The sequence below is a fragment of the Struthio camelus genome, chromosome 3 (genome assembly GCF_040807025.1).
Source record: "Struthio camelus isolate bStrCam1 chromosome 3, bStrCam1.hap1, whole genome shotgun sequence".
Taxonomy (NCBI): Eukaryota; Metazoa; Chordata; class Aves; order Struthioniformes; family Struthionidae; genus Struthio; species Struthio camelus.
In genome coordinates, this window is record NC_090944.1 from 74,326,086 (window position 1) to 74,340,926 (window position 14,841).

Below are 14,841 nucleotides of genomic sequence, written 5' to 3' on the forward strand. Positions count from 1 at the left end.
AACACTTCACTGACCCCTTGCATACTTCTATGGGACCAGAGCTTCTAGTAGCAGCTTACTACCCTATTTTGGTGTCTGGGCCAGCAGGCAAGAACATGGGAGGGATGCACAGAGTATATCACTAGCACAATTTCCCTGCTTTTAAAAGTCTCGAAGAAGATTCAAATACCGCAGTGGGAGGGCAAACAAGTCCCTACAGAGGCAGAATTAAGAAATTCCTACTGAACAGCCGTCATACTTCATTCTACCCTGGACTCCTGAGCTTACGATATTCCCAACTGGGACATAATAATGCAGTAAGAAAGAAAGAAAAAAAAAAGATAATCCTACTTGTTTTTTATATTACAAGTGTATGATGGGACTTACCATGCTTTTGCAAAATAAACTCACTTGTCTCAACATACTCAGACTCTTCTGATCCAATAATGGCTTTAACTCGAAGCCAATGGGAGGAAAAGAGGTCATGTATTTCCCCTGAGAGATCACAGAAATCTGCTGAGATGTTCACACAAGCTGAGACATTCTTATAAGAACCTATGCTGTAAAATAGATCAAGTAATAGTTAATACAGTTTCCACTTACTGTACAGTATAACGTCTGTGACAAAACATCTGACAAATTTTGCCTTAATTTACACTTATCACTACATAACTTCACCAAATAGAAATAAAACCATTTATCATAGACTGATTGCTCTTATATGCTTCTAGAAAATGGGGGTACAGAAACAATGAAAGAATAAGAACTTACGAGTAAGGTTTGATTTCCACCGTAAAACGAGGGGTTTCAAAAAGAGGTGGGTATTGCCAGTGCAAGAGAGTCTTGAAATTTTTGGATTTTATTACAATTTGTGTTGGCGAAGGTACTAGAAAGAAACAGAACAATTGCTAATTGATAAACAGACTTAGTTAAAGATGAGAAAAGCCAAATACATTTTTGAATTATCTGGAGAAGGCAACATGCTAGAAATGACTGGAAAAATTAGACAACAATCCCAAATACTTCTCCCAAAACGGACTCAATTTGCTACCAGTATGAACACAACAGAGCCTTGCAGGCTGATTTTCTATTCTTTTCTCTTGCAGAGACAGTTTTCTTCCTATATGCAATCCAGAACCTCAGATAACCCACGTCCACTGAAAGCTAGTCTCCCAGCCCATATCAGGTTCATCAGCTGTAATGATTACACAGCTATTTTTGGTATTTTACTAATCTACTAGCAGGACAGATGATATGAATTTACTGAAGCTAGAGTAGATTAGCCCAGCTCCTGCAGATCTATCTTGTGCTTTGGAAACCTGATCAAAAGCAGGAGGACCAAAGCTGCAGAATCCAGGGTCTGTGCTCCAGGAAAGTCCTGAGATCTCCTGACTCAGCCTTGCCAGAAGTCAATAGTCCTACTGGGGAAAGCCTGGTTTCAACGTGAACTTCTGGCAATGACATTTTTATGTCTCCTGCAATATTTCTTAAAAAGCTGTTATAACAAGTTACTAACGTTCATAAAGAATATGAACAGTGAAAATACCATGCAGTTCCACATACAGGAGAGTATTTGAAGCACATTTACTAAACAACATCAGAGGTGAGGTAGTAAATGATACAGGAATAAAAAACAGCATTCATGGTTTCCTCATGCAGGAAACATGTCTGTTCCGAACAGCAGCTTGGATGGGGGAGGGACAGCTGCAGGGGAAGGGCAATTACATAGCCCTGTAACTATTAAAGGCTGTCACAGAGCATACAGAAGAAGGGGAAAAGTGAAGGTCACCCAAACAATTTTAGCTGTCACTTAGCTTCTCAATGTCCGGTTTGGCATCCTTAATATTCTCTTAATATAGCTTTTGTGAAATGTTAAAAGGTAACTCATATTTGACCTGCTCTAGGCTGCTTCTTGTTCACAAAGTGAGCACTCCAACTTCGCTCTGTGATACATTAATGAGGGAAAGTAAACAATTTTCATGTCTTCAGAACAAGACCACAAAGATAACACCTGACAAAGACTAATATATAGAGGCTGAGATATGCTATTAACCACAAAGATTTGATACGTGCAATATACGTCCCTGCAAATGGTGCTGTGGTTTAGTTATTTTCTAATATGTACAAAAGTGGTATTTCAGTTATTGGAAAAAAGGAACACAATCATCAAATTCTCAACCACAAGAAAAAAAGGTGTCAAGCTGAGAGAAGAGGTGTCAAAGCACACAAATGCTACACTGTGCCTTAAAAGTAAATACTTGATGCATGTATTAAGTCTTACAAAATTTTACTGTAGTGTACTATTATATAAATAAAACTATACTTAACAAGAGTGGAAAAAAAATCAAACCCCAGAGGATGTTAGAACTGCCAGTGGAAGCTTAGCTTGGCTCCTTTGTGAATGCATAACTAAAAGTCAGGTAGTTGTAACTATGCACATTTTGCTTTCTCCTCCCTCATTCTTCCTCCTGTATCCACATTTTTTTTTTGTTTTGTACACAGACTGTGTTATGTTCACTTAATGAACAGTCTTCAACATTTTTGTTAATTCAGATCATTAGGCAGCTTCATGACTTAGTTATCAAATGCTATTCAAATATGATTTCTAAGTAAGATTTACTATTCCATCTAAGCTCTTCTATGGTACTTATCACTAAATTATGCTACCAAATGCATTTAAATCTATGTAAGTATTTTCCCAACACCTCTGGAAGAGAAATGATTAATCTTCTTCCCATTTTACCTTTGGAGATATAAGGCAGAAGAATATAATATGAAGAAGTACATGTGAATACTGAGTGACCAACTAGAATCCAAGAGTCTACCAAATTGCTTCACCACAGCTCCATGAAAAACTATGCAACCTAATCCCCCATTCTTCTACCCAGAGATGTTTTTTAACATGCTCCTTCATTCCACTACAACACTGAGACTAAAAAACACAGGAACTCTTGCAGAAAACAAGCCTCCTTCATGAAAAGATGACTTTCCTCACAAACTATACCAAATAAACCACCTCCCCAGCCACCAGCAATATCATCACTGACAAGTCAACATCCCATACAATGGCACTGCAAGTTGGCCTTGATCATTTACAGGTATAACCATACACACATATTGTCAGCTCATCCTTTTCATCCCTACTTAAAACTTTGCCCTGAATGACCAAGCCAATCAAAGGGTATCTCCCACAGACTAGTTACTCCCTCTGTGATCTCTCACTCCTGATCCTCAAGAAAGACCTACAGGACACCTCTCAGCGTGAGCTGAGAAGCTAAAATTCCTAACTCTACTCAGGACTAAAACTCAGTAGCAATACAAGTTTTATAGCACACCTCCTCTTACCCCATTAACCTCTCTCCATGTTTCACAGGCCAAAAATTACCTGACTTTCTTTTTCTAAGAGATGCCACCTTATTACTTCTTCCACCACCTCCCTTATTCTCTATAGGCAGCAATCACCCTTTTTCTCAGGTGGTCTAATGGATATGTAGTAAATTCAATATCAAGTGCTCTCAGCTTGCATTTATCTTTGCGGTTTGCTGGTTCTACTTTAGAGGCAAAGGCGGCCTGAAAGCTCATCTCCTTTTCCTAATTACACCAGTTATTTTCATGGAAGATGATATCTCTTATCCACAGAAATGAGGCCTAATCAGTTTGAATCACGGAGTCACTTTGCAGGTCATTTAGCAATTCATAAAGTTTAAGATGCAGAAATTGGTGCTCGCCACTATAATAGATCAGAGCACAGAGTGTCAAACTCCAGAAACAGATCAGCCTGTGATCACCCATGGAAAGTTTACTGTTAATGCCTTGATGAGCCAAGTCTAGTCCCTTTCTTCAGGTTTGTTATCTCCTCCAACTTGTTTTTACGTAGATAGTCTCAGCTGCCCGGCTCACAGCCTCTTATACAGGCTGCCTAACTGCCTTCTAATAATTTCTCCTCCAGTCAGCCCTCGCTCTTGTGCCAGTACAGAGATAGAGCCTTGGGATACTCCTCTCCCAGCTTCATTCCACTCCAGCATCAAGACTATAGACCGCAGAGAACACAGCAGATTTTCAGAGCGCTAACATTTAATGTTCATAGATGTTACTTCTGTGTATTAGCAGTTAAAATGCCACAACAGTTTATTTGAACACTATTTTATTAAACGATAATGAAACATTAACTTTTTAGATATGCCTCAATGTTCTGCTACATTGTTCAGCAGACACAACTAGGAAAAGATGATAGTGGCTAGTGATACAATGGTAATCTTGGAACGTACAACTCTTAATTTACAACAAATTTAATCAACTCAAGTACGGCAACACTCAAGGAACAAACTCGAACAGTGAGAAACTCAGCATGAGAAAAGTGTGAAAAATTGATCAGCAAACCAAGTCCTGAGGTATGATACAGGACATTCATCAAGTTCAGTTTCGCTTCCAGTTCAAATACAGTTATTTTCATCCTCATAGCTAGCCCTGTTCACCTTGCTGTGTAAGATGGCAAGACTGGCTAACAGAAAAGCAACAGAGACTTCGGGAAGAACAATTTTGCACAGAGGCACAGAAATTACCCTAGGGATTGCAGTATGGAACTACATATGAGGAACTTCAGACAGCAAATCTATGTCCAGAGAATTATGGGAGAAGGTAGGTGGAAAGACCAGTCTTTTTTTTTTTTTTCACCTAAGATTATGGAAACTAAACATGCTTGGATTTTGAGGATAAAAAACTGGCATGTTGGAGGGTAAAGGCAGGAAAAAAGGGAGGAGTAAGAACAAGCACAAGCAAGACCACAGGATCAGCTAGAAATTGAGCATTTGGTAGAGAAGATCAGAAGCTGGAATGCAACCACTTAGTTGATCTCAGCAAACGCACAAAAGAATCAATTTTAAACCAACATACACTGCTCGGAGAAATGGGAGTATTCGCTCATACATAAGCAGCCCAGATTATTTAATTAATGCTCCCATATTGGGCGACAAAGTTCTCAGCAAATGTGACACGCACTGTGGTATGAACATATATACATATAATCAAATATATCCTATCAATACGATATTGTGTTTAATTAAAGTACTAATGTTCTAGAGACACTGGCCTCCTCAGCAGACTGTTACATAGCGGACAGGAAGGAAATGCAGGCAGGAAGAAATACCTTGCGATTAAAACACAGGCGTCACTGAAAAACTTTTGTTTTACTCTGAATATTTGCTGCTTGCTTTCAGGCTGCTAAGAAATAAGGGATGCTTTCGTTTGTTTTTCAAAGTAACGGGAGCACGTGTACCTAGCTTCACTGTCACAACCACATTCTAAAGACTGATGAAGGAAGACAACTCATAGAACTAATCCAGTAGTTGCACGCAATATATGGTATAATGCTGCTTTAAAAACATTAATCAAAACAAAAGATGCTTGCTTATATATACAAGATGACAAACCTAACCAGTCCCGTTTTGTACATGCACTTGCCTTTGTCAGCAACGCCATATTCTACAAGAGATCTTTCACAAGTCTCTGCAAGTTCAGAAATGCACAGATTGAGAAAAATTTCTGTATCTGGTTGAAACTAGATTATCTTGTTCACTACACGTTTCTGAAAAATACTACATGGAAGACACTTGTGAAATACAAGCTTGGAGCAGCCACACATTCAACAAAGTTGTCTTTAAAGTATGTATTGAAATATCTTGTCAGGCTTAATTTTTTTAAATATATAAATAGATGTCCCACCTATTTGTCGCGCCTCAGTAATGAGCTATTCAACAGCAAAAACTAAATGAAGGAACTAGAGATGGGGACACTTCACAGAGGTAAGAATGAGAGAGCCTTCCTACCGATGTTTGTATCCTGTTGCAAAGTTAAAAAAAACAAACCTCCTCCCGTTCTGATGGGGCCACCAGCCGTTACTATAAATACAGAGGCATTTGCTACCACTAATCACAGACGTGGAATCTAACTGAAGGTGTCATAGGTATAACAGTTGTCTGGTGAGTCCACAATGCAGACTCTGTGATACAGTTATCTCAGGCAACAGTTACTTAATGAACCGGAGCTCCTTCAAGTTTCATGTGGCTTTTTAACACAACTCAAGCGCTGAATGTACAAAATGAAAGTTAGAGCTTTAAAATGGACAAATTATGAGAAGACAATCAAAAATCCATCTTCTGAAAGGCTGTTCCAGAGACTTTTTTGGGTTTCCATGAAAAACAAAAAAATTTCTATAATCCAAAAACGTAGGACAACAGCTCCAAGCCACTTCAGTACGTCAAGGGAGACATCAGTTTGAACTTTGTTCTGGATTCATACCAAGCGCATACCTTGTCATTTAGGCTGGAGAGTTACAAGGCAACCAGACACAACACTAACATCAGTCCTTTCTGGGCTACAGACTGGGAAAGCAGTGCGTATCCCTTATGTCAGACCTGTGCTCCTTGTGAGCTCATGCAGACATTTAACTGCACCCAAGAAGGGCAGCAGCTTTGGAGACTTCACAAATGTAAAAATATGATTTCCTTAGCTTTCACCACCACGGAAAGGGAAGGTAAGGGGGGGAAAAAAAAATCACATCAATCTGTGCTACCCTCAGAATGCTTCTGTGGGACCCTTTTGCAACGCACTGACTTGTCACAGGAGAAAAAACTGAAGGTGGCAAAAGGCAGCCTGCACCCCAGAAAATGGATGCAGAGAGCAGCAAGTCTGTGCTAAGGGTGAAAAACAGCATGTCAAAAGCAGTTAGCCTGTACAATTTCCTTTTAGAGCAACCCCCTTTTATCATTTAGGGCCTCACTGTGGTCTATTCGGAAGCAAACAGAATTGGCTTGTTTTAAAGCAGAGTGCAGCAATCTGAGGGCTGGAAGAGAGCTAGCAGCACTACCCAGAACCGCATGACAGAGCTCTGGCAGGCAGACAACAGTACCCAACTACAAGCTACAACAGTGCCCAAGCTACAAGCACCAAATACCTGCTTGGGAGAGAAATGGGAAAGGGCTGTCAGCGATGGGACTCTATCCACTGCCATATTGCCCTTCAACGCAGCATAACAGGGTTAGGATGCAGACAGCCTGTACATCCATTCCTACTACCCACCTCCTGGTAGGTCAGGCCCCATAAAGCACACAGCCCACCTCCTGCCCTTGTTGGACAACGGGAGCAAGGATACAGCTTGTAGGCTGGCTTGAACAAGGAGGCTAAGAGACAGGCAAACACCAAGCATCAAGGTGCCAGGAGAATTTTGCCCCTGCTACCTGCTTGCCCTTTCTCTAGGTGGCAGCAGCTATGTAGCATATGGAAAAGTTTGCACATGCTTGCCTTCATGAGCTCCCCTCTGCCCCCAAGAAAGGAACCCAGATACAGACCACTCTTGTAATGTCCCTTCTATACTCTGGCGGTACTTCCTGAACAAAGTTACTAAAAATAAGCATAAATTAGTACATGTAACAGCAAGTCTATGCAGGAAATTCTACCAGAAGTTCTCAAAAGGTCTATCAACTCCAAAAGGGAAATCTCATTCAATTTTGCAAATGACTGAAGAGTTCAAAGACTAGCAGCTAGACTTAAAGCTATTAATTTTAAAAATCTTTAGCAAGTGAAATAAAATCAAATAATTTCATAGAATATACAACCAGGGATATACACTTTACACACTATTTGGTGCCTTTTTACTGCTACTATTTATAACAGGTTTTTACTTCCTCAGAGCTCAGAGTTTTGACATCAATCCACAGAGCTTTTTTTTTTTTTTTAAATTGTTGTTTATGGTAAATGTCCCACAGAGGTACTATGCTGTACTAAGAGGACAGACTTGGATCACTATCAAAAATAAATAAATGAAGTTCAAGAAAAAAAGCATGCACAAGATGGAGTTTTTCAAATACTAATACTTAAACACCATTTTACCAATTTTGTGACTGTTCTTCCCTTTTATTAGAACTGAAATATCACTATAATAGATGATATCTAAATACAGCACTTTCTCATCTCGTTATTTTTATGCCTGCAGTTGTATAGAAGAACTGCTATGACTGCCAATAACCAGAATCATAAAATAACAAACCAAAAAGACTAAGGTATCACCCAACAGAACACACACAACCGGCAACCACAACAAACAAGTACACACATGTATTTGGAAATTGGGCTTTCAATGCGCACGAAGTACCTTAACTGCTATCACAGCCTAAAAAGCACTCTAATCTTGAGCAGGTCTGTTTGGGACCTCTCTTTCAGGACACTTAAACACAGAGTGGGGGTACCCATCAACAGCTCCACTGATGAATCACAGGCATACCTATACAGACATGGACTTGTTTACATGCTAAGCACCTAGCGGTAGGAAACACAGGGGTTCAACTGCTCAGAAAACAGCTGCTAGGTTGTCTGACTACTCTAGATAAAACCATCTACTACAACAAAAGCCAAAGATCGCTGATAGAAGTAAACTTCTTCCTCACGTTTCAGCCTGGAGATACGTATTACGTCACCAGAGCTCTGAAAGTCTTGATAAGATTTAAGAAAATAAACACTGTATTGTAAAGGAAAGGATCATAAACATGTTTCCGAATTCCCATTCTTCTATTCTCGGCACTGTAAGCCAGCATATCAACTTATACCTTGGTAATAATGAAATAAGAACATTCTATTAGTTTTTCATTATAGATAATGACAAGGATTTTGATTCTGCTAATACACAGTAATGTTTATTAGAAACCCTTCCGCGATGTTTTTGCTCACTAAAAATCCAAGTTTTTGCTTAAACAATGAAGTCTCTGAAGGATATAGCTATAGAGACTGCTTCCAATCTGAGCGCTAGCCATCAGGAAAACTCTTGTATTTTCAAAATGTAACTCAGGAGCATATTTCACCCCTTCTATCTGAGGGTTTGCTGCACTCATGCACAGAAAAATGAGCCTTTTGCTTCTAAGCAGTACAACATACATCAGCTGCCCCACAGTATTGTACTGTACTTTTACACGGAGGTAATCGTTGGGCTGGACAAGGCTGTATTATCTCAGGTTCACTTGATCATAAAAGTGATTTTCTGGTACTTTTTTTTTTTTTTTTTTTCAACTTCAGAATTTTTTATTGCAATGTAAGAAGTTTTGCATTTCATCAGCAATGACAGTATACCCTTACAAGATGCCAGTTCTGAAGTCCAAAGCCAGTACCTAACATATTAACCCTACTTACTGCCTGAAGTGCAAGAAATAGACTTCCCTGCAAGGTTTACTGATTACCACATCAAACAAACTGGATGCTGAAGATCTACACTACCAATGACGAATGGACAGTTTACATTTTTTCTGCTCCTAGTCCAGGGGAGGTAAACCTAAATGGTCTTCAAAAGTCCTGTAAGGCCACAGTGTGCCCCATCACCAGGGACAGACAAGTTCAGGCACTCCAGAAAGGCACAGATCTAAATGCAATGAAGCCCTGATGAGGGACCTTAGCATTTGTAGAATCTGACGAGCCCGCACACACGATCAACAGTTCTATGATCAACTCCAAGTAGCATTTTAGGTATACAGATCTTGGCTTTTGGGTGAAGGTTAGGAGAGTACCGCTGCTTTAATCTAATGCATGGATAGACCTCCTAGTTTGAAGCCCTTTCACAAAAAGGGTAACGTGCATTACCCCGTATATAGCTCTCAATAGTTTCAAAAATTTAGTGCAGTTGCATGTTCTCTTTTGACCTGAGCTATCAGCCCCAATCTCTCCTCCTATTAGCCACTCCAATTCTAAGTGAAACCAGATTGAGTATTTCCTTCATATTGTATTTGCAATAATTCTGCCTGAACAGAGACAAAAAGCAACTCTTTGCCTGCAGTCCCGCCCTTCCCAATCAGTACTCGGCTGAAAGCTGCCCCCTCAGTGTTGGTCAAGGCCATAATCCTGATGCCTTGTTCGGACACAGCCCCGCGATACCCGTCTTTGCTTTAACACCTCCAGCTTCTGCTCGTATGGACACATACGGGTATAAAACACAGCATACTAGTCGTGTTCCACGTACACATTACTCTTACTTCATATGCCAAAGTTCACAAATATCTGACATAATCAGCTGTTTCACCGTAAAGGACTGTAAGCGTTTCCTACACGCATCACAAAACAACGAGCAGCACTTTCAACAGTGATTAGGCAGCAGCGACAGATCTCAAAACGCTTTAAAGATGCTGTTTTATCAGAACTACCTTGCATGCCTCCAGACCCACTTCCAAAGAAGAGCCTCGCCGTGCCCCCCCAGCCCGGCAGCCGCCCCTCTGCCCGGCACGCCGCGCAGCCCTCCCAGCGGGTGCCGCTCCGCAAAACAGCACCCCCACCGCCCCCGCCCAAAAAAGCTACTCTTTTAGGCGATAACATGGGGGCCGCTCCTTCCCCCCGCCGCCACCCCCGCTCCGACCCCTCTCGCCTGCGGGCGGCGGCGGCAGCCACCCAGCGCCCCACAGCTCGGCGCCGCGGCGGCTCCGGCCGCGACCAACCCGGGGCCGGTGGGGGGAGCACGGGCGGCACCGCCGCCGCCAACGCTGCCCTCGGCCCGGGCCTGCCCACCCGGCCCCTTACCTGCGGCCGGCCGCTCCTGGCGGGGGGCCGCGCCCCGGCTGGGCGCTAACAGCGCGGCCAGCGTCAGGAGGGCGACCGGCACCCGCATGGCGCCCGGTGGGGGAGCGGAGGGGGAAGAGGGCCGCCCCGCCTAGCGCTCCCCTCTGCCCTGCTGCGCGCGGGCGGCGGTTGGAGCGCGGCGCCTGCGCGCTGCGCAGCTGCTCCCGCGGGCCGCGGCGGGGCGGGCAAGGCCCCGCCCGGGAAGCGGGCGTGGGATGGGGTGGGGGGGGACACGTCCTGGGTTATTGCCGGGCAGGGGGAAGGCGGCGGCGGGTTTCCTGCGCAGCGCCGCGCCGCGCTGCTGGCAGCGGTAGTCTGGCGCCGTTGGGCCCCTCTGGTCAGCGGGGGGCGGCCCGCGAGGGGCTGCGGGTGGGAGGTGCGGGTCCCCCGGCCGCGGGCGGGCGGGCGGGCGGGGAGGGGATCGTGGCGGGCACGGCCGGGTCAGGGCGCCATTGCCTCGTCTGTAGAAACTGCCACAGGCAGCTCAGCGGCGGCGGCAAACTCCTGGCGGCGGTTAGCAACCTGGAAAGGAAGCTGGGGATTTCCAGAGGCTCGTCTGTAGGCGAGGGCGTGCTTGTCTACCCCTGAGGTGTAGTGGAGCTGGAGCGGGGCTCAGCTCAGGATCCTGCGAGGAAAGGGAGTGTTCCCGAGCCAGGAAACGGGCTGGGGGGGGGTTTCCAGGCCCACGGGTGAGCGGTGTCTCGGAGAAATCTCAAGCGCCAGAGACTCGTGTCCGGTTTATTTTTGCTTTTTTTGTTTGTTTGTTTTATATTTGCACTCGTCTTCGCAAATCAACAGTCCCTTCTGATCTTAACCCTTTGTTAGAGAAAATGTATTGTTTTGACGTTGTGCTTATCTGTTGTTTAGGAAGAACTCCAGCACACCTGATGAAATAGTAATGAATCTTACTTTTCTGATGGTATCACATCCCTGCGGTAGTAAGGGTGAAATGGCAGTGCAAATACATTCACTTAAGTACCTGTAACCCAAGATAAATCTGGGAATCACAGAGACTTTGTTCCAAGCTGTGGGGGCCAGTTGTGAGCCTGCCCTCACCCTGTGCCAGGAGAAGGAGACTGTAGGTGCACGTTTTCCTGTCCTCTGTAAAAGGGGCAGTCAAGGAATGAAACTGTTTTGTGATAATGTGAAAACTCTACGTTGTTTTTATTCAAAGTAATCTACGTCATCTGCATTGCTTATTTCAGCATAAGCTGCTGAAAGAGAGGCAAGCGGCTTCGTATTCCAAGTCCTTCTGAAGCATGAAGGAGCGCTGGGACAGAGAGGAGGAAGCAGGTACATCATCTGAGGCCGGAATAAAAGCTCTTCGCTCTGCGCAATAACTGGCCATGCTGGGAAACTGCTGTGGCTGAGCTGTGTGCTAATTAACAAAGAAGTGTATGGAAAATGTTACCAGATTATGATTTCAGTTATCAGGCTAATTAATTGTGTCTCGAATCCAGTAGGTTTAGAGGAAAATCGGTGCTATCATTTAAGGAAGTGGAGAGATTCCTTCTGTAGCACTGCACTAGTCTGCCCACCTGTGTCCCAAGAGGATGAATGCAATCAGGAAGAAGTAGAAAAGAGCTATTACCCTGAACAGTGGATATCGTCCCTTTTGAGAGGAAGCTAAAAAAGCTTGTGCTGTCCAATCTGATCTTAAAAAAAGGACTGGGAAGGGAAATGGCTGATCTCTGTAAAAACATTAAGAGTGTAAGCATGGAGACAGTCTTAGCTTTCTAAACTGAAAAACAAAGTTAGCACAAAATCAGGAATTATAAAATGTTCATGCCTGAGGCTACAATTTGGAAGAAGCTTTCTAATTTTTTAAGGGTTAGAACTTGGAACAGTTTTCCAGTAAGGTTAATGGGAGCAAAAAATATGGTTAGTTTTAATAAAGGGTGTGATCATTTAAGAAAAGTTAATGTGGCAAGATTATCTGCTATAGCAGTGAAGAGGACCCTGGTAACGTATTTTGATTACTAGTTAGCTAAACGATATTTTAAAATGTTATCTGCTAAGAATATTTTATTTTAGAGTATATTTTTCTGTGTAAAATATATTATTGATATCCTCTCAACTCTATTTTGTTTGGTTTTTGCAGGAAAAATATTAACCAGTACCTCTGCAGGAGAAAAATCTGCTGACAGTACTTTGAAGTAGATGTGCAAAAATCTAAAGTCTGGATTTTCAGACTTAGCATGAATATAGTGTGAGCATATACTTAACCTGGCAAAAGGGAAAAAAAACACTTTGTTTAATAGGACTCACTTGGTTTAATACGACTCTTTCCAATATCTGTGGAACTTGGGTTAGACTTTTAGTCATAACAAAGCAAAATGCCCAGCAGAGCTCGTCACGGACTGGGCAGTTCAAAGATCTGACACAATTCTGACCACAGGAAGATTAATAAATGAATGCATACACTGGTTGTGTCAACTTCAGTCTAAAAATTTCTGTGTTATGAATAAAGATGTTAGAAGCATTTCAGAGTTTGTAAAACAACATTTACTATTTCATACTACGTGAGACTAATACGTAAGAAACTTGTATAACTTCCTTAGAAGATAAGTATAACATAAGAATATGGAACAAACAGGTGGCTAGTGAACCAGTTAGAATCGCATAAATCACTATTTCTGGCATTTTTGCTAAAACAAGCCATTCTACAGTTTTCTATGTTTCCCTGTAAAACAGCATGAATCTTCCTATGTTTTCTGGTTATTGTGAGGAGGCCCATACAGAGCCAAGACATTCAAAATCACCCATATTTTAGGAAACAGAATATTTGAAATAATATGAAAAGTAAAATCAGATAAAATCACTACACTCAAAAGTGTGAGTCTGTTTGTCAGTATTATACAGATACAGTTTTTTAATATTTTTTCTCTAAACTACTAATTTTCAGTTCCAGAACTAATAATTGGTTTTCTGTAAAGGGCAGTGGAAGGCAGAGATCACATGAGGGCTGCGTGTATACCGCAGCTTTAACCATACCAGGCTGTGTTCAGAGGAAGCTAAAACAATTGCATTCCATTACATTTTTATTCGGTAGAACAAACTTCTGTAGACAGAACAAGACGTGTTGGAGCACAGCTGACCACCTGCACAGACTATTTCACAGTTTTGTTTCCTAACAATCCTTTTCCAACAGCAAAACAGAATAACGGCGTTTGGGTAACTCTCTGAACCTACATTAGGAATGTGTGTGAGATTAAAACTACCCATAACCACATCAGAAAATCGTGTACCTCTCTTTGTCCCTGTCCGTTTTTATGGAAGTCAACGAGGAAAAAAAAACCCAGGTGACTAAGGTAAGAAATGCAAGTCCGTCAGAGGTTCTTTGTTTCAGCCAAAGTATGAAAGAAGCTGTTTTGACTTCATTGCAACATTGAGAAGCAGTTAGAAATGTCATAGGGTTAATTGATCCTGATTTCTAACTTTCTTTTTGCTGTATTACATTATTTGAGGAACAGAGAAGTTTGGTCTGGTCTGGACTGGTCTGGCCTACATTTAAAAAGATTTACCAGCATGAGATAGTTAGACTGGTAAATGCATCTAGAAAGGCACAGGCAGGTCTGCATGCTTACAGAGCAGGTTGTGGAAAAGCAATCGTTCTTGGCCAGTGATCCCAGTTAGGGACCTGTCATTAATTTAATTGGCTATAGAGTTGCATCAAAGCTGAACAGTTTTGACAATCTCTTTTCCTTTCCCCATTTAATAAAAGGGATATTTTCATTTGACCGTGTGATAGTCATGTAGGCCTCAAGCAAAGTATATACATTGACAGTCTTTGCTTGGGAAAAACCTAGGAAATGCCTCTATAGTAAAGGAGTAAGACTGCAGCTTGCTCTGGCCGTGCTGCAAGCTAGACAGCAAAGCTTCAAGGCACCTCTGACCAGGAAGCCGCAAAGTCTGCAGAACCTGTTTGCTGACTGATGCACAGCACTGCACTGAGCAGGTCTAATTGGGTTTGGCCAGCGTGGGCAGAGTGAACGCAGGTTCATCTGAGCCGGTTCTTGAAAGATATATCTTTCTAGGCTTATACAAGAGGAAAGGCAAAGCATGAGTGAAGAAGAGTCAGCCTCAGAGTCCACTTAGCAGTTTTAAGGAGGATACTAACTCATTCAAACAGCGTTTTAAATCAGCAGTAACTTCTGTTCTGCTCTCCTGTGGTTTCCTTCCACTCTGCATTGTTGGGTGTACACTGGGGTTTTCAAAGATTTTTTTAATTCCCTCCGTAACCATCAGCTGAATAAAAAGGCATGGTGAATATGG

At 42.4% G+C, this 14,841-nt stretch overlaps 1 protein-coding gene and 1 long non-coding RNA gene across 2 annotated transcripts in view; one reads left to right on the forward strand and one right to left on the reverse strand.

The window, feature by feature from the left end:
• IFNGR1 (interferon gamma receptor 1) overlaps nt 1-10,892 on the reverse strand; it is a 30,822-nt gene extending 19,930 nt beyond the window's left edge. Inside the window, exons 1-3 of the mRNA XM_068938447.1 lie at nt 10,528-10,892; nt 751-865; nt 367-539 (exon numbers count right to left, since the gene is read on the reverse strand). Of these exons, the coding sequence (XP_068794548.1) occupies nt 367-539; nt 751-865; nt 10,528-10,615 (376 nt within the window). The 5' untranslated portion in view covers nt 10,616-10,892. The remainder of the gene's footprint in view (nt 1-366; nt 540-750; nt 866-10,527) is intronic.
• On the forward strand, nt 10,789-13,930 carry LOC138066754 (uncharacterized). The gene is made up of 3 exons (XR_011140224.1): nt 10,789-10,903; nt 11,772-11,859; nt 12,668-13,930. It is a non-coding gene; the product is annotated as an uncharacterized lncRNA (long non-coding RNA).
• Nucleotides 13,931-14,841: the final 911 nt, after the last annotated feature.